This window comes from Camelus ferus, chromosome 27 (assembly GCF_009834535.1).
Source record: "Camelus ferus isolate YT-003-E chromosome 27, BCGSAC_Cfer_1.0, whole genome shotgun sequence".
NCBI lineage: Eukaryota > Metazoa > Chordata > Mammalia > Artiodactyla > Camelidae > Camelus > Camelus ferus.
The window spans coordinates 21,967,594-21,986,559 of record NC_045722.1 but is presented as its reverse complement, the minus strand read 5'-3'; the positions used below and the strand labels follow the sequence as shown (position 1 = coordinate 21,986,559).

General features: G+C 52.7%; 1 protein-coding gene across 3 annotated transcripts in view; it reads right to left on the bottom strand.

Annotated features, from left to right (window-relative positions):
- Nucleotides 1–2,030: 2,030 nt before the first annotated feature.
- The window catches only part of LRRK1 (leucine rich repeat kinase 1), a 118,254-nt gene continuing 101,318 nt past the window's right edge, over nt 2,031–18,966 (bottom strand). For all 3 annotated transcript variants that reach the window (XM_006182666.3, XM_032469382.1, XM_032469383.1), the window contains exons 26-34: nt 18,313–18,510; nt 16,903–17,180; nt 15,381–15,575; nt 14,482–14,633; nt 9,988–10,105; nt 8,766–8,882; nt 5,530–6,380; nt 5,052–5,153; nt 2,031–3,453 (exon numbers count right to left, since the gene is read on the bottom strand). In XM_006182666.3, the coding sequence (XP_006182728.2) occupies nt 3,276–3,453; nt 5,052–5,153; nt 5,530–6,380; nt 8,766–8,882; nt 9,988–10,105; nt 14,482–14,633; nt 15,381–15,575; nt 16,903–17,180; nt 18,313–18,510 (2,189 nt within the window). In that variant the 3' untranslated portion in view covers nt 2,031–3,275. The remainder of the gene's footprint in view (nt 3,454–5,051; nt 5,154–5,529; nt 6,381–8,765; nt 8,883–9,987; nt 10,106–14,481; nt 14,634–15,380; nt 15,576–16,902; nt 17,181–18,312; nt 18,511–18,966) is intronic.

Sequence of the window (18,966 nt, the reverse complement as noted above, 5' to 3'; positions counted from 1 at the left end):
CCTGCCGCCCCCGGCAGGGTCTTGGCAGCTGTGAGCAATTAGTGACCCTGGCAGGTGATGGCAGTGACCTGTCATCAGAAAGGCTCCTGCCTCCCAGGTGCACGGTGGTGGGCGGGAGGAGGCTGCGTGCCCTCTGCGACGGGAAGGGTCTGATGTGCAATTGGGCTGCACATACTCTCAACCCCAGGGCAAGGGTGGACCAGGGCCTGAGCCCACTGACTTTCATCGCGTGTCCTCCAGGCCTTCTACACCTGTCCCTCTGCTTGGACCTCAAGCCCGGGACTCTGCCTGCATCCCCACCACAGCCAGGGTGAGTTCTGGTTCAGCAGGGGCTCCAGGGTCAGCAGGACGTGACAGATTGTCGGCCCAGCCCCGAGGCCGGACACCCTCCATGGGGTCATGTGCCTCCCCAGGAGAGAGGGCACATGGTGGGGCGTCTTATTGCCTCTTGACACCAAGGCCAAGGTGTGTCCTTCCTGGGTCCAGCCTGGCTTGCCTTCGTAAGAAGCTAGTTTACAATTCAAATGGTGCAGAGGAAGGTATAAACTAAAACCGAAGGGTCTACTCCTCAACTCTCCTCCCGGGCGGCCACCAATGTCTACCAGATTCCTGGGCATGCTTAAGGGCGTTTCCCTTGTGCACTCAGGCGTAGATGTACATTTAAAAACTGCAGATAGTAACTCTGCAGACATCACACTGCAAGTCGCTTTTTAGAAAAACAATTTATTATAATTCAGAGAACACGCGAGGCTGGCACCATCAGTCTCTGAAAGGTTGCGGAGTATGGCACGCTTGGAGGTACAGGCATCATGTGACTTCCTGATAGAGGTTTAGGTTGTCTCCTTTTGGGGGCCATTATAAACGATGCTACAATGACATCCTTGTCCTGTATCTTTGCAGCTTTCGCAGAATTTAAGGATCAAATACTTAGTGGGACTGCTAGCTCAGAGGGTATGCGTGTTTAAAATTTTGGTGGATACGGCCCAAATGCCCTCAGAGAGGAGAGGCCCCCTTGGAGATGACCTCCCCTTTAGTCTGTCCTCCGCTCAGCAGTCAAAGTGGCTTTTAAAGAAAATGAGATCATTCACTACCACTGATTAAAACTGCCAGTAGCATCAATGGGTACCCACACCTCTAATGCTATGCCCGGCCGGTCCCGAGCTCCCCTCCTTGGGAACGCTCCAGCCACACTGGCTTTTCACCTATCCCTCCAGCACAGAAGCTCATTCCCACCACAGGGCCTTTGCACATGCCGGTCCTGTCTCCTGATGCCCTCAGAGCTCCAGGTGGATGCCAACATGAGGGTTGGTTAACAGTGTTTTACTGTTGTCTTAATGATAATCTCTGTACTATTGGGTGAGTTTGCATTCTATTTAAGTCCCCTACCTGTTGTCCTGTCAGGCTTTCTCTTTCTCATTGGTAGATACAAACTCTGTGTAAAAGATAAATGAACTCTTTGTCTCTCATTTGGGTTACAAATATTTTTTTTCCTGCTTGACTGTCCATTGTTTGACTTTGTGGTAAATTTTCCATTTAAACTTTCTAATGTTTAGGTAGTCAGGTTCATTAAACATTTCCCGTCAGGTTTTTAACTTCTGTGAAGCAGCACCTTGAGCTGGCTCTGCCAAGCCATGAGCTGAGCCCCTGCCTCTCCTCGCCGCAGCTTGGTCCTGCTCCAGGGGCTGGGTGAGGTCGGAAAGGCGGGCTGGGACTGGGCCGTGGGGGTCCTGAGTGTCACATGGTAGCCTGGCTGCAGGTGAATGTGACCAACGGCAGTCACGTGGCAGGAGGCACAGACCCTCAGACCCCTCAGACTCGGTGCCCAGGCCACTAAAAGGAAGTGGGAGACTGACAGAGGCCGTCTCTGCCCACGGGAGCTGCTCCAGAGCAGCCTGTGTGGGGGCAGGCATGGGCTGAAAAGGGGCTGCCACTGCCCCCCGGGCAGGGAGAGGGCCCGGGTCGGGTGGAGCCCGTGCTGTTACTACACACACTCTACAGACGGAAGCCATGACTGCGTTCTTGAGAGAGTGTTTATTTTCAGACAAAAGGACCCACATTTGCCCACATACCTCAGCAAAATCTTAAGTTTGATTTTTATCATTTAATTTTAGAAAAAGATCAAAGACTTGAATTGGTCTCATATTCCAACTCCCATTCTCAGTTTAAGCAGCCTCAAACAGTTACTCTCGGTGACAATGTGAATACGTGTGCTCGCCTGTGTTCACACGTGGGTGTGCATAATTTATAAAAGTTCTTGCCGTGGTACCCAGACATCCCCCGTTAACAATGTTACTTTTTTACTCTGCCGTGTGTAGTAAATGTTTAGCAAATACATAATTTGATGTAAGCCCCATAGGATGTGCTTTCCCTACCAGAGGCCGAACCATTGAGATAGGACTTAATTTGTTAAAGTGATAAACAAGATGATTATGTGCAAATAAACAGGGCTTGTGCTCCAGCTGCGTCCAAGTTTATTTCACAAAGCTGTACACACAGGCTCCTTCTCAAGTTCTGCTGATGGAGCCTCTCCTGCCTTTTGTCAGCAGAAGAATACAAAGGCTGGTCGGTGCTCTTGGCCCCGTGCTGGCTCTTGGCTTCCTGGGCCTGTCACTTAAAGGAACTCATTCATTCCCCAGATTGGGCCGTGCTCCTGGCTGGGGTCTTTCTGGGGCTTTTCACACAGAGACTTTCCAGAGCAGGAGACACCTGATCTCAGCCTGCTAGAGTAGGGCCCCAGGCCCCAGGGATTCTGGAGCTTGTGAAATGTGCTGAGAGCCTGGGGGCCACCGGGTGGAAGGGGCAGGGGTCACGGCCCTCCTCCCTCCCTGCCTCGAACTGCTCCCCAACTGAGAGCCTCTAGTGTAATTCCACCCCAGACCTGGGGATGAAGATGGTCAGGCCTATTACACTGGAAAGGCCCAGCCCCCCTTCGTGTGATCTAGCCCAGCATGGGGTCCCTCCCGCACCACATGCCATCCTGAAAGTGGAGAGAGGAGGCAGGAGTTCCTCCCCATCGGACCCCACTATCCTCCCTTGGGCTGTAAAACCAGCACTGGGGGATGGGAGTATTCAGGGAACTCGGCCCTAGAACCAGAGCACTCACTAACCACCGCCAGGGTGGGAACTTCTCAGCACTTCTTAGCAGCAACTGGTTCAGTGGAGAACTCAGTCCGCCTTCTGGGTCCTCAGAGGGCTGCGGGCTGCAGGCAGCAGGTGGAGGGATCAGGCCACTGGCCCAGGCTGGCCAGGTCTGAGAAGCGCTCATTCCACAGGAATTACCTTCTCTTCCGCATGCAGGCCTCCAGCCGGCCCAGCTCCTCGTAGGACTGGTAGAAAACGTCAAACTCCTGGGTGCCCCAGCCCCTCCAGACAGCCAGGCACCACTCCATGTTCTCATTCTCAAAGCCGCACACAACTGTGTCCTTTGCCACCACAGCCGCATCCACGAGCACCCTGGAGAGAGAGAGGGTCTGAGAAAACCCACAGGGGTCCCCACTTGGTCAGGGACCCTCACCCTGCACTGTCTCTGAGAACAAAGCCTGGCTGGGGGGCCCGTGTACCCCAGCCTGGCACTGCCGACATGCTGGGATGCCCTGCTTCTCTCTGGTGGTCCAGCCTGTGGTCAGGGGTCTTCCTAGAGGGGCCAAGAACATCGATTCAGGTTCACAACAGAGCAGGTATCCTCTGTAATGTGACTCAGACCCCAAAGTGTCCAGAAAAAATGGCCAGTCCCCCATGTCCACAGGTTTGGCATCTGTGACTATGGAGGGCCAACTGCATGTACTATGTCATCTTATACACAAGGGACTTGAGCATCCTCAGATTTTGGAATCTGCAGGGGTCCTGGAACCAATCCCCTGCAGATGCTGGAAGACAACAGTGTGATCAACTCTAAGTCATGGGCATCAATGGTCCATGACAGATTTTGAGCTTTAGCTCAGCCCCCTGCCACCCAGCCCCGGTGCAATTCTTCTCCGTTTCTCCGTTTCCACAGGCATAGGAAACACAGGCAGTGTGTTAGTAGAAAACCTGCACCAACAGATCCTAACTACAGACACATTTTTGAGGCTGTGGATTGTTTTGCACGATCTGGGCATGCACCCCAAGCCTCCCTCCGGCCTCTGCAGGGCTGTGTGGCCCATCTTTGCGCACGCACTGCTTGAACCTTCTCCCTCGGTCCCCAGTGCCCACTGCCTGGCACCGAGCCCGGCATGTCAACTGGGATGCACAGGGGCCTCGGCTTCCTCGGGGCCCTGCATGTCTTGAGCACTTGGTAGCTATTTGCGGAGGGAGCATCTCAGATGCATTTCAAAAAGCCAGCAGGCTCAGGCCAGGCACAGCCTCCCTTTTGCTGGCTGCCGGGCTGCTCTCTCCCTATGGTGAGTGTGCCTGGATCTCGGCAAACCTGCCTACGGGGTGCAAACAGGAAAAACGACACGAGGGGAACATTCAGGGACATGAATGGTGGGCACTCCGAGGTCTACAGACCAGCCTACTCCCCCGGAAGCCTGCCCTGAGATCTGGGAACTCCTGCCACCCACAAACTCAGCAGCAAACTCAGATCTAGTCTCCAGAATCACTGGTGGGGCAAGGTTACTGGCTCCAGTGCCACAGATGTTTCCACTGTCATCCTCCTGCTCTGGGGAGAGCAGGCCGAATGGGATTTCTCCACAAGGGGGGTTAACCGCATGGGGCTCAGTAGACAAAGCGAGGGGTGCGGATGTTGCCGGCTGCCTGACAACTCCAGGAACATGGGCCGGCACCAGCCTCCCATCTCCACACCTGCACGTGGTCCACAGGTGCACTGGGCACCCCAGAAACAGGCAGCCGAGACCCGCGGGTGATGCCTGGTTCAGCTGCTATTTCCTGATCCCCCAGCAGCTGCCTGCAGGGCCCCATCTTGTTCCTCCCCCACCCATGGCCACGGTGGTGGCTGCCATGTCTACTTGTGGAGGACAGAAGGTCAGTGGCCATCATGCAGGGAGCTGGCAGCGGGGCTTCGGTTCCCCATGCCACACCCCAGGTCCTCAAGGAGCTGCCCTCAGTCTTACCCACGCGGAGTCAGTTCGCGGGCTTTTAAGACGGCGATGACGCGGCCCCGCTGGGCACCTGCATCCTTCTCCAGGCCGATGACGATAACATCTCCACCGCGCCTGAGAAACCAAAACCCAGGAGGGGAAGCGTTTTGTCCAGGGCTGTGCTCTTGGGGGGAAATGGAGCCGGCGTGCCAGAGAGGCACAGCCACAAATGCAGTTTCTGCAAATGGATTGCGTTACCGAGGGGGCCCTGCCGCCGGGCTGAGAAGCCCTTTCCCAGTAGGAAACCTGACCGCGGCTCTCCTCCGTGGAGCCCTGAGCTCTCTGGAGGGCAGACGGGCTTTCGTGCGGCCCTTCTTAGATTTACTAAAGAGATCCCTCCGGTTCTGGAAGAGAGGGAATAGCTCCTGATGGGTCTCAACAGTATCTTAAGGTTCCCCTCACTCTGCCCCCAAAGCAAGAACATGACGGAGCCCCCTGCCGGGAAACCCACCTGGGGACCCAGATGACATCTTTCACAGCAAGGATCTTCACGGCCTGCAGGTGCTGGCTGAACGCCTCGCCGTCCACAGGGCTTAGGTCATGCTCAGACCTGTCAGAGCCTGCGGTGGGCTCAATCAGCCTGCCTGAGTCCTCGCAGTCGGTGGAGAAAGGCACGCTGGAAGAGCTTGCCGGGGAGCAGGGCAGGCTTGAGAGGGATGGGGGTGCCTGGCGGGGTGGGGACGAGGAGTAGGAGGACATGGAGCAGTAGTCGGTCAGCGAGTCCTGGTGGGTCAGGATCTGAGTGCCCAGCTCCTCGCTGTACATGATGCTCACGTCCGCGATACAGTTCTTCTCAGGCTCCGGCAGGCAGATCACAGGGCTGTCCAGGGGCTCCGAGCCCGTCAGGAACACGGGAAACACGTCCCTCAGGGGGCTGGGGTCCCCGCAGAAGTACCGGGCACACAGCTGGTAGGTGGCTGAGTGGTACATCACCAAGCAGTTGGCCCTGTCGTCCAGGCACCAGACGACCTCCTCCCCCCGGCACTCGGAGCTGCACACGACCGAAGTGACCACCGAAGGGGCCGAGTAGGGCTCCAGCCGCCTGCTGATCTCCAGGGCTGCACAGTCGATGACCAGCAGGCCAGGCCCGTTGCTGTACCAGACCTCAGACCCACTGTTGACCACCTCCATGGCCTTCACGGGGTAGGGGTTCTGCCGTGCGTCTTCATCTGGGATGCTGAACTTGGACCTGTTGGCTGTGTGTGAGCACAGGTAGGAGCAGCTGTTGTCCGGGGCTCCCCGCACCACGGGAAACATGGCCACAAGCCCATCAGCCAGGCCCGCCAGCACCAGGTAGGAATTCTGCAGGGAGAGGACAGAGACAGGTGATGCCCTGCGTCTCCCAAATTCCAGGAAACAGTGGGCGCAAGACTCCCGGGTGGGAAGCAGAAGGGAGCTGTCTTCTCCTTCAGGTGACCAGGGCCTCCTTCGGAGGTGGGACGTGTTTCCCTCCCTCCCCTGAACTCTGCTCATTAAGGTGACAGGAGTTGTGGGCACCCTGTGGGTCTGCTCTCGGCTTCCTGCCTGCTACCTCCACTAGGTGGGCGTTCCAGGAGAGCAGGCCTGGGTCTGCGTGCCCACCACTGCCCCCAGGGTGCTGGCCTGCCACCAGGAAGGGTGACATCCCATTCACCTCTGTGACTCCTCTGGTTTTCTGCTCACGTGGGTAAGACGTGCCTGCTGAGCTGATTCTGGAAGAAATCGCTTCCAACCCAACCCTCTCTCGGAGGCACTTGTTGGCCCCTGTGCCACATGCCCTGCTTACCACGTCTACTCTGAAGCGCCTGTGGTCCAGCTGACATAGGTGGGGTCCTTAGGGTCCCCCCTCCCACGCCTATCCCTTCCCTGCCCCCCACAATGAAGCACGTGCTCCTCTACAGCCACCAGAGGTCACCAGGCAGAGGCCAAAGCTGCAGAGACCGCTGAACGCTGGGCCCAGTCCAGGCCTCCCCAGGGCGTCTGCATAGAGCTGGGAAGGGAGGAGAGTTTGCAGCCTAGATCGGCGAGGCTGCGGTGGGTCAGGGAGAGTTCAGGGGAACAAAGCCGGAGCCAGGACAGAGTGGGGACCCGGGGCTTGTCCCAGTGAGGGTGGGTGTCAGAAAGCCCCGTGTTGGCAGCTGGGGAGTTGGGCTGTCCAGGGTGACAGACGAACCAGCCTCCAGTTCAACAGCAAGGTCAATAAGCCCTAAGAACGTTTATCCAAATCCATCTTTGGGATTCGAGGAAAGAAAGCAGCCAAAGCAAACAGGAGCAAGGTCTCTCTCTATCTGAGTCCTGGCTCCAGGCTCCAGGCAGGAGGTGAGCCCCGCGTCGCGGCTGGGTGTGGACGTGCGCGTGTAAGAATGCAGGGGCTGCCATCCGTGGCCACGGGGCGGCACGGCCTCCGAGAGGCAGGCACCCTGGCAGGGAGGCTCCGCACAGAGCAGGCTTTATTCCCCCTGGTCATGCGGGCGGTGCTGCCCTGGCTTGGGGCTCTGGCCAGCGGTGGCCTTAAATAACGCTTTGTGTCACGTTCTCCTGCCCTCCGGTGCAGACCAGGTCCCGAGCTGCCCAGCCTCGCCCGTGGGGCCACAGTCATAAATGACTCTAAGGTTGATTTAAGACTTTTTTTTCCCTTCCCTAAAGAAATGAAACTGTGGAGGGGTGGAGAGGAGACCGCACGTATTTCACGATTGTCAGGAAGTAGAATAACGCTCGCATTTACCCAGTGCGCCGGCCCAGAGCTTTGGGTTCGTTAAACCCAGTGATCCTTCTCCTGATCCCTTCTGTGTCCATTTTGCAGATGGGAAAACTGGGATTGGATGATGACAGCCAACATTGTTTCAACAAAGCCACACCAACAATGACCCCTTGAGCAGGGAGCTTGCCTACTGCACAAACAGGAGCCTCAGGGCCCACAAAGGGGTTCCGGAGGCCAAAGGAGGCGGGAGGGGATGCCCCTGAGCTGCTGGAGCAAGGGAAGGCCAGCTTCTCGGAGTGGGGGTCATGACCTTTGATCTTGAGAACTGAATAGGAAGAGGTGTGAGTGGTGGGGTCATTCCTGGAGGGAAGGGCTGGCTCCGAGTGTGGTGTTTGGGTAGGGAGGGCTGTGAGGGGGCAGCAGGGGGGTAGCCCTGGCTGGCCCTGCAGGTCTGGGTCTCATCCTGAGGGGCTGCAGCACTGTCTGGGCCCTGGGCAGGGGGGATTCACTTGAGAAAGGCAGGGGCTGGAAGCTGAGGACATGGGTCTTTGGGGCCATGCTGGACAAAGAGGGACTGAGGTCTGGGACTGACAGCACTCCAGAGGAGGCAAAGCCTGGAGCAGGAGGGGAGCTGGCCACCCAATGTAGGGTTAGGGCTGCCAGGGCCTGGTGACTGAGTGACCGAGGGAGACCCTCAGAAGGGGAAGGACACACACGCAACTGCTCCTTGACACCATTTACACCAAAGAAGCACTCCCCCTGCACCAGGGCTATGGTATCTGCATGCAGAATGCAAGCTTTCCCACTTAGCCCTCAGTTTGACTGGTCACTAGGTTCTTGGAAACCCCAAAGGCACTCATGATGGCCCAGGTCTTCTGGCTTTCTAAGAGTGACTGTTATCTGGGCTTGGTGGTCCAAGAGGGTGTGGCCTCGCTCCCCTCCCCACCTGCCCAGTGGAACAGGGAAGGGAGAACCAGACAGCTGTGCACCCCCCTTTTCAACCTCACCTTTTTTATAACAGGCACCGCCAAGAAGCAGGTGACGATGGCCGGGGTGTCCAAAGCCCGTTGGGGTGTGTTCAAGGGACACATGCCCTTGAGGTTGTAGATATAGATCTTCTGGTCCTGCAGGGGCAGACAGCCAAGTGAGAGCCAGGCTGGAGCAGGCCCGCCACCTCCCAGGGGCCCACTTGATCTCGGGAGTCCCTCTACACCTTGGAAAGCGACACGTATTGAGGCTTTCTGGTTGGTTGTTTTCCTATTTCTGTTCTTTGCAGATAGTCTGCAAACTACAGAATGGTCTAAAGAAGAAAAATAAAATTGCCCATAATCCATTAACCAGAGCAAATCACCTCTGGGACTCGGGGCACAGACTTTGAGTTTTCTGTGGGTACGTGTGTGTCTGCGTTCCCCCCAACAGCAGGACCACGCTCCTCTGCTGTTTCCACGCTCCTCTTCTCCCATGATGGTCACTGCAGGCAGGGCCCTGTCCTACCTGGTCCGTGAGGGAGTGATGTGTGTGCCACTCGGGTGAACCAGAATGTGCCTCATCTGTTGTTAGATGTTTGGGCTGTTCCAGTTTTCATGACTATGAGTTAGACTGGAGTGAGCATTCTTATCCACCTGCCTGTCTGAGTGTGTGGGTGTGTCTTGGTTATTCCCTTAGAACGAACTCTTAAAACTGAAATCACTGAGGCTTATGTGTGTGAAGGGTATTTCTGCGACCGGTGATGCCGAGTTGAACCGTACTTCCCAACTGCCATCTGGAAAGGCTGCGTCAACGTGTACCACCCGCCCAGCAGCTTCAGAGCATTTGTTTTCGGACCTTCCTCTCTGGACTTCTCAGAGGGCAGCTCCTCGTGCCTTCTGCTCTTTACACAAAGGCCTCAGAGCGGAGTGGATTTACCGCGAGCGCTTGGCGGTGTTAGAAGAAACCCAGTCACTGCACCAGGCTCCTGGGGTTCTCCTCTTGCTGCGATTCTGCACTTGACGCTTTGCGCAGCTGAAGCCCAGTTGCCAACCAAGGACCAGGCAGGTGTCCCTGGTGAGACGCTACTTTTTCACACGAGGCTGGCATTGCTCTGGGGGGTCTCACAGGTGTAGACTGGGGTTCTATCTGGAATTCGGAGGTACCTGGGTGTCCTGCATGTTTGGTTGCTAAATATGGCCCCCCGGGTGCTGTGCACTGGTGCCACCCCCCTCGATGAGAGCCCTACAGGGGGGTGGTTACCTCGGTGGCCGTCCACAGAGAGCTCTGAATCTTAAGCTGGCAGCTCAGCTTCATTCCCGCACAGCTCATGCGTTGCACTTCCAGAAGGCCCTTCTCCGTGTTCACCACCGTGTAGTTCCTGCAGTCAGCAACTGTGCAGTCAGCTCCCAATGGCCAGGGGCCACCTCCCTCTCCCCGGCCTGGCCTGTGGGTGGCCTTGGAGGAGGACAGCCATGGGCCTTATCTATCCTTCGAGCCCAGGGTCCGATTTCTCATGTTCTGACTCAAGGACTGTTCACAGCTGGGGCACAGCCTGGTCCTGCCTGCTTGGTGACACTTGAACATTCAAGCAGAGAAGGACCTTCCCAAAGGGAAGAAAGAGCCTCCTGTTTCTGTGAACTTTGAGGGCCCACCGCATGAAGGGACACCAGGAGGCTTTACCTGCATCAAGGCCACTCCCGGCCCCTCCACTGGCCATATCTGCCCCCCCCATAGGAAAGTACACCAGGTCAACCAGAGACAAGGTGGGGGGATTTCTAAGTAGACTGGGGGCCTCAAAGCGGATCCCCCAACATGAATGCTCTGAGAACTATCAAGCTGCTGTTTACAGGAGCAGCCGCCCACTCACCACCACACCCCACCACCCTCACCCCAAAGCACCGCTGTCTCCCACCGCCCTCGGGGGGCGCCCAGCCAGCTCACTGCCTGGAGACGAGACTGGCGCTGGGGTGGGGGTCCGTTATTTACCCAGGCCACACAGATCTCTTCCCCAGTCCAGCAGAATAAGTCAAGTGAGTGGACAGCAGTTCTTAATGGAAAACGCCTGCCATCAAATTTGGGAAACCCCTTGCCAGCACTGACTGATCACATGTATTTGCAGATGAGGGAGATGAGTGAAAAATCAGCATCTGAAAACTTCCTTCGAATTTATATTTCCTCCCCCTTTTTTCCAGGCTTTTTCCTACATGTTGAAAAAAAATCAAACTAGGATATTATAAATAGCTTTACATTTCACATCAAAAAAAAATTAAAAATTTAGAGAAATTTAAAGGATAGCATACCCCTGTTCCCTTCAACAAGAATTCTGTTATGGGTGTCCTGCTTTCTGCACATCCGCCCTGCCTTCTCACCCCCTTCCCTTCCTGAATCCATGGATAGTCAACACAGCACAGAGAGAGGCCTCGCCCTTCCCACTGGAGATGAGATTTCAGGGCCCTGAGGGGTATTGTCCCCGGACATCTTGGGTGAGTCTGTAAGACTGAGAAGGTCAAGGAGTGTTCTCGGCAGGTGGAGCAGGGTTTATCCCAGAAGCATCAGTGAGCACCCCAACATCCCTGCATCCTTGGGAAAAGTTCCTAGACATATAATTACTGGGTCAAAGGATATCAGTATCTCTAAGCCATTTGAGACATACTGCCAAATTGTTTTTTGGACCAATGTGCAAATGTACACGCTCACCAGTAAGGTATGACCCACCCTCAGCAACGTTCATTATTATCTTTGAAAAAAAAAAAACAACTTTGTCAATATGATAAGCAAAAAAATAAAAAGGAATCTTGTAGATGGAATTTATAACTCTTCGATTACTGCAGGTTTAAATGTTACAAAATATGTTGATTGTCCCCTGTTGACATTTTTCAAAGCTTATTTATGTTCCTTGCCGATTTTATTATTGAGAGTTTTGTATTTTTCCCATGGATTTGTAAAATTCCTTGAAATCAAAAGATAATAATTTTTAAATTTTCTCTATTTGTTTGAAAGATTTTCCAGAGTCTGTTGAAGAAATAAGCATTGATAGGAAAATTGGGAGATGATACTCAAGTTTTGTTCTTGAACGCACTGGCAAGCATTTATTTTCTGTGTACATTTACACTCTTCATTAGTAAGAGGGCTTTTGTTTCATGATAGAAAATGTGCCTCTATTTCCCAGTCTTCTGAAACTGTGACATTTCACCAAAAGCAATGTGATTTTGGAACGCTGCGCCCATAAAGGAGTTTGAAAACCATGTGTCGTCATTCAAACTGGAGGGTCCACGCCCTAGTTATCAACCCTTCCCACCTTCTCGCTTTTCCAGACAGTGAATTTCACAGCCTGGATGCCCATCGCATGGTAATTAAGTAATTATCACTGTATGGCCGCGACGGTTCATCTCTGCCCACGTCCACCTTTTCCTCTCCCCAGATTCTTAAGAAGCAAATCCCCCAAATCATCTTTTCCTCTATAATGTCTCTGCACTTATCTGTGACAGATGGTCAGAAACCCAGCCACAATGCACAACCTCAACTAAGAAAAGAGAAAATAATTCCTGTAGCTCATGAATATCCAGTATCCAAACTTCTCCGGCTCTCTCGTCACTGATTTCAGTTTGCTTGAATCAGTGGTGAAAGAATGGCCATGTGTCCACTGGTTTTTATGTCTCTAAGTCTCTTTGGATAGGTCCTCCTTCCCACTTCCTCCTTCTCCCCCACCAGGTCACGTGCGGCCGACACCGGGGGTGTCCGGTGGACTTCTCGCACCAGGGTGTCATCCACCTCCCTCCCTGGCCCCGATCTTGAGTCTTGATCAGATTCTGTTTGATTTTTTTAGGCAAGAATACTTCCTGTGTATTTCTGTTGGGAGGCACAAAACACCTGGTTCTCACTCCATTGGTGACCATTACCGATCACTGACTACATACATTATTTCCATAGAGACGGCACAATGTGACATTCTAATTCAGCATTTCTTCTTCCTTAACTAGTTTCATTTATGCTAAAAAGGGAAACTTTCTCTGATCACTTCTTTTGCTAACTACCTTGGGGCACAGTTCACATAGGAAAGGCAGAATAAAACCTTAATTCTTTCTGTATAGCCTAGTTTTCAAAATAATGTGTCTGTTTCTCGGGAGCCTCCAGCGATGATCAATGAGGTGCTTCTTGAATTGAAAACAGGTTTTTAAAAAATTGTTATTTTTATTAAGTAGCATTAGAAACTCATGCATTTAAACGATTTGCTGTATCTCAGTCCATTGCTGACATGTTATTCTTACTGATCTTGGTTGCCCTATCTTCGGTCAATGGGAACCTCTTCAGGTTGGCAACCGAGTCCCTACGGTCCACCCTCAGCAGTCTCTGATGACATCCTTGTTTCTGATGTGTTGGATGTTCTCGGCCCACTTCCTGCCCCAGACCTGGACTCAGCCACTTCTCCATTACACAAGCCTTGGTTCCCTTTGGCACTTAAACACCACCATCTGCCTCCCAGGGGTGCTCACTGGTATTTGGCTAGTCGTTGTTTCTAGGTCTCTTCAACGGAGGTAGGAAATGAGTTCATTTTTTCTTAAAGATAAAATACTCAAAAGTCCATCAAATTTAAATTCAGCACTACAGGATTCAACCTATCTTTTATATCCCGCATGCTGAATATCACAAGGTACAATGCATGGCACCAATACAATTGCCCTTTAAGTTTACCCTACAATTATAAGCAGTGCCTTAAAATAACAACACTGCCACCAACATTATAATTACTGACTGCATATATACACATATACACACATATATGTATACACACATATGCACATACATATATATGTATCTATTTTTACATATATTTATTTATTTATATTTATTTAGGTCATGGCTTCTCAGAGCCATCTTATGACGTCTCATGTCAGAAGACTCAGTCCCAGTGGTGTAAAACCTTGTGCAAACCTCACCAACACTGACCACCTAAGGAACATGGAAAAGTCCCTTCTGTTTATCTCATGGCATCTGAAGCTTTCCTTGATTTAAGCCTTATCAGATTTTAGCACCTGCAAGTGTTTGTGCTAGAAGACTATTCATGCCATGAAGTGCCCTCTTGCTTCTGAAGGTGTCACACTAGGTAGGTGGGAGAAGCCACATTTCTGGCCAGAACTGAAGGGTCTCATACAGGGTGGTGCTTTTCTGGAGACTGAAAAGTTCTCTATGCTCTCTTTCCAATTTCCTGGCCTTTCTATCATTCTCCTCGAATATGCAAAACCTTTCCCCAACGTCCTTGTCCTTCCTGCCACTTCACTGAGAAAAAGAAATGCACCTAGAAGGGGAGGTCCGTGAATCCTTATTTAAGGGCACCCCTCCTGCTTGGCCCAGGGCCCCTTCCCTCCTCTCTATTCAGCAAGTCCACTCCAATATCCATCCTCTTTCCCCGACCCCCAGCATCATTGACCTCCCCTACCATCAAGCTGCAAGTAACTCCCATTGTAAAACAAAACCCTCCCTTGACCCCCTGCAGCCCTGTGTCCCCCACAGCCCTGTGCCCCCTGCAGCCCTGTGCCCCCAGTAGACACCAGCTTTTCTCTGCTTCTCTTATCCACAAACCCACCCATGCATGTCTGTGTGCAGGTGGACTGTTTTGTCTCTGGAGCAGACTCAATCAAGCTTTAAACCCACTGTCCACTAAACATCTTCCACCATAGTCATCCCTGACTGCCCCCCAAGTCCATGGTCTCCCCCCACCCTGAACCAACGGGGCACGGTAAGCCTCAGACTTACCTGGACTCCTCTTTCCCGTCCCAGAAGATCACCATGTACTCCTGGCCCTGGGATGAGAAGAAGGCCGTCTGCTTCCCGCAGGGCAGCTGGTACATGAAGGTTGCGAAGGTTGGGTCCTTCATCTGGCTCACCACCGCCAGGGCCAGCGGTCGCTGAGGGAGAGAGGCCAACGGGGTGGTGAGCAAGGGTCACTTACAACCACATCGATGCCCATTCTGTCCACAAAACTAACAGCCTTGAACCAGGGAGGAAGAAGTGGAATCTGCTTTTTCAGGACCCAATCACAAAAAGAGGCCAAAACAACTTCAGACACCAGAAACATGGCCTTCCTGGCGTCCGGGTCACTGTTGTCCACGGCCACTCAAAATCAGGTGGTCAGGTCAGCCTAAACTCTGATATTCCAATCCCCATGCCCAGAGGCATAGGATCTTGTAAATAATTTTTCTCAGGCCTCATTTACTCCCAATACATTAAACTAGCACCATCTCATCTGATAAATGAGTTTTAACCTTGAAACCACTGGCCTCTTCCAAAAACGACTAGCTTCAAAATGGTAATATGGGTCCTGCTTCTCATGAGCAGACCTTCTTTCCATTATTTTAAAAAGAGATGCGGACACTCTCTCTGCTCGTGCACGGGGACTGGATCTCTCTAAAGGGTTGTGCTTTATTTGCATGATGATGTCACACAAAAGTGGAGGAGGAAAAGGAACTTCATTTCTCCTGAGAGTGACACCCACACAAAGCAAATGAACTGGGTGTATCAGAAGCAGGAAATATCTGTTTGTAGAAGAAACCAGCAGAGAGAAATGGGTTGCCCCTTTTGTTCTAGACCCTTGCTGAAGGGTGTACCCACCTGGCAGGAGGTGCCAGGCCCCCAGGCTCTGAGCCCCCAGGTACCTTCTCTGGCTTCGTGTCCCAGCACTCCATCATGAGGGCCTGGAGTCGGTGGAATTGCACTTCCTCCGGCTGCCCCAGCACCGGGCGGACGCCCTTGGACAGCTTCTTGGCAATCTGAAGCTGGTGGTGGCCCAGCGCGGGCCGCTGTCCTGACAGCAACTCGTAAAGCACCATCCCGTAGGAAAACATGTCTACCTGGGCAGAGTGGCAAGTCAAGTCAGGTCCCCTGCCTGGGCTCAGCCGACTTTTCAAGCTGGCCCTGATCTGGAGGGAGCTGTGAGACACTTTAGATAAGGAAAATGTGGGCCCTGCCCAAAGGGGGACGATCATCAATTTCACCAATCTATCCATCTCTCACACCTGTCCAAACATCCCACCAAGCATCTGATCATCCATCCCTCTGTCCAGTTAGACAACCATCTTCCAGTCCTTCTTTTTCCCTTTCTACCTCCCTCCCTCCCATCCATCCCTCCATCCACCTGAATCACCTGTCCTTCTGCATATTTATCTATCTTCTTGTTTCCTATACGAGCATCCATCTGACTGTCTTTCTGTCCATTTAACCATCCATCCTCCCATACTTCCTTCCTTCCTTCCTTCCATCCATCCACTCAATACATACTGAGAACTTGCTATTAGGCACTAATTAAGGGCCCTAAGAATGCCATGGTCCTTTACCTTGGGTATCAGGACAAGGCAGGAGAATGCAGACCCTCGGCTTTAACATGCTTGGCAGTGGGAGAGCAGTACATGCAAATCATAAAAAGGGGAAAGTCTCCCAGATCACAGTATCTTGACTCCTCTAAATGTCATGAAAAGACCCAGACAGGAGAGAGTTACATGGGCCTCCATGAGGGTCAAGAAACAACTTTTTAGCAGGAGAATGGCTGAGACAGATCTGAGAGTTTTCAGTGCGAAGGTTCCTGTTATAAATTTAGTTTTGAGATAAATTGTCTGTCGTCACCTGCTACTAAGAAGCTTATTTTTGTCACTCTGATTTGCCTTTCCTATCTTGGTTAATAGCCACAGGTGCCAAGTTAACCCACACACGCTTGGGTGGTTCTTAAAGCAATTAGTCAATGACCCACCAGCCAATCACCAAATAGTGAGAAATTACAGGCCAGGGGTTTCACTGCTGGGCTAACCAGGGCTAACACTGGGGGCAAGAGGAGCCTTGTAAGATGGCTTGAAGTTGTGTGTGTGCCTGGATCTACCAAGTAGTTCTCGGGGCAGAAGTCAAACATTTAGCCAACATCTCAGCCAAGGCTGGCCTGAAGTTAAGAAGTCACTTGTTCCATTACTAGGAGGACACGGGCCTCTGTGCCCTTCTGGCTCAAGTCAGCGCCTCCTGGTGGATCACGGGACAGGGAAAAAAGTGTGCTTGCCAGCGGTTGTGGGTGAGGAGGTGGAGGGTGCGGGGCAAGGGGCGGGGCGGGGCGGGGCTCAGAGCTCAGAAGCTGCAGGTGTCCTCAGGACTGCCTGGCTGGCCTTGCAGGGGGCCCGGCTGGGCCGGGGTGTGTACCTTCTCATCATACACTATACGAGGCCTGATTTCCGGGGCCTGGTAGCCGGGAGTGCCCTCCACGCCCAGGGCGCCCTCGTGAAACGACTGCCGGGAGATCCCGTAGTCTGACAGCTTGATGTTGATGTGATCCTTGACGTTCAGGGACCAGACCAGGATGTTGTCCGACTTCAGGTCGCAGAAGATGATGTTCTTCTTGTGCAGGTAGGCCAGGCCGGAGGCTATCTGGTAGGCTATTTTTTGGGTGAGCATGTGTCCCAGAGGCATAAAGGAGGAATCTTGCAAAGACAAGAAGATCAAAGTATGATTGTAACAACTGTCTTCTTTTCTTACCTCTGTCTCCCCAGATGCTTTACATTCTATGGGCCAGATACCAGAAGAGACACAGAACAGCCTTCTTAAGTAAATGTGATTTAGGTTAGAAATGCTTGTCGTCACAGCTTCATTCACGGTATCTCACGCCTGCAGTGGTTGGTGTTTTTTCTAACAGAGCGAGGCTTCAAAATTCCTAGAGTTCATCAAGGTTGCCATAAGGTCAAGAGGTGAGTTGCCAGTGTAAGAACTCCATAAAAATTGGGAGTTTGAGATTTGCAAATGTTAACCACTATCCATAAAAATAGATTAAAAAAACAAATTTCTTCTGTGTAGCACAGGGAACTACATTCAGTATCTTGTCATAACCTTTAATGAAAAAGAATATGAAAACAAATATTTGTATGTATATGCATGTCTGGGACATCGTGCTGGACACTGGAAATGGACACACTGTAACTGACTGTACTTCAGTTTAAAAAAAAAAAAAGAACTCCATTTAAAAAGTTCTCTTCCACTAAGGGAGGCATGATTGATTTTAACTGCATTTTAATTTTTCTTCCTGAGTCAAAAGACAGCTACCTCTCTCCCTCCGGCTGCTCTTTAGTTACCCATTTCTCAAGGTAAATTATTTTAAAATGTGGTTAAAAAATAAGATAGGATAAAACTGACCGCAGGATCTCAGAGTTTTAACAGCGGTGGCCACGTGTATGTGTTTTGGACAAAGAGATTTATGTGGCTGGTGGGCTTTTGGGCTGCTTCTTTTGATGCTCTTGTTTGCCCTCCCAGCGGGGCTATAATCAGTCTCCTTTACAGATGAGTAAATTCAGCAACTTCCTGGATTATGGCAAAGAACCCAGTCTTGGAACACGGTTCTGATTCCAGACTGGGAGCTCCTCCAGCCTTGCCAACACCGGCATTTAGACCTGGTGGGGTCCTTTATCACCCGCAGGGAGTTGGCCAAGTGAGCTGTAGGCAGGTGTACCTGGCCCCAGATGGCTTCCCCAGGGACCTGCGCCACTCCCTATGGGTCTTGGGCCTCCCAGGGGCTAGACTGGGCTGGCAGCCCCCTGTGGAAGGTTCTGGGCATGGTGGTACCTTTGGCATTCTCGGACAGCACAGTGTTGAGGCTGCCCAGTGGGGCGAGCTCCAGGGCGAAGCAGAGCGGGTGGATGCTGATGCCGATGAGGGACACGATGCAGGGGTGCTGCAGGGCGTGCAGCATGCTGGCCTCCTGACGGAACTCCGAGAAGTTCCTCATGGCGTCCGTGGCCCGCAGGTGCCTGAGCATGGTGTCTGCGGGGAGAGCACGGCTGTCAGCGCTGCCCGGGGAGCCTGTCCAGGGCCACTTGGGGTGGGGGCCCCGTCACTCTCAGAGCTGCCTCGCAGGAACTCGAGGGGCCGGGCGTGGCCAGGATTTACATTTTAGGGCAAACTTACCCTATCCAGGGTTGCAATATCGTCACCCAGAATCTGGCCCCAAATGGTCACATTCCTGAGGCATTCCAGGCTGGTATCAAGTGTGCCCCTGATCAGGTGCCACAGTTGTCCTGACATTCCTGCCCCTCTGTAGAGGGATGCGCACGCCCCCACCCTCATCACTGAGACGTCGTTCTCGTAGTCCTGGCCCCACCCTGCTGTTGGCCACCTGAGAGTCACAGTTTGATCTTATTCTAATTCTCCATCCCTGAGTCACCCAGAACATGGCTCAGGCCACCATCTGGCATGGAACCAGGCCCCCACTGCTCACCT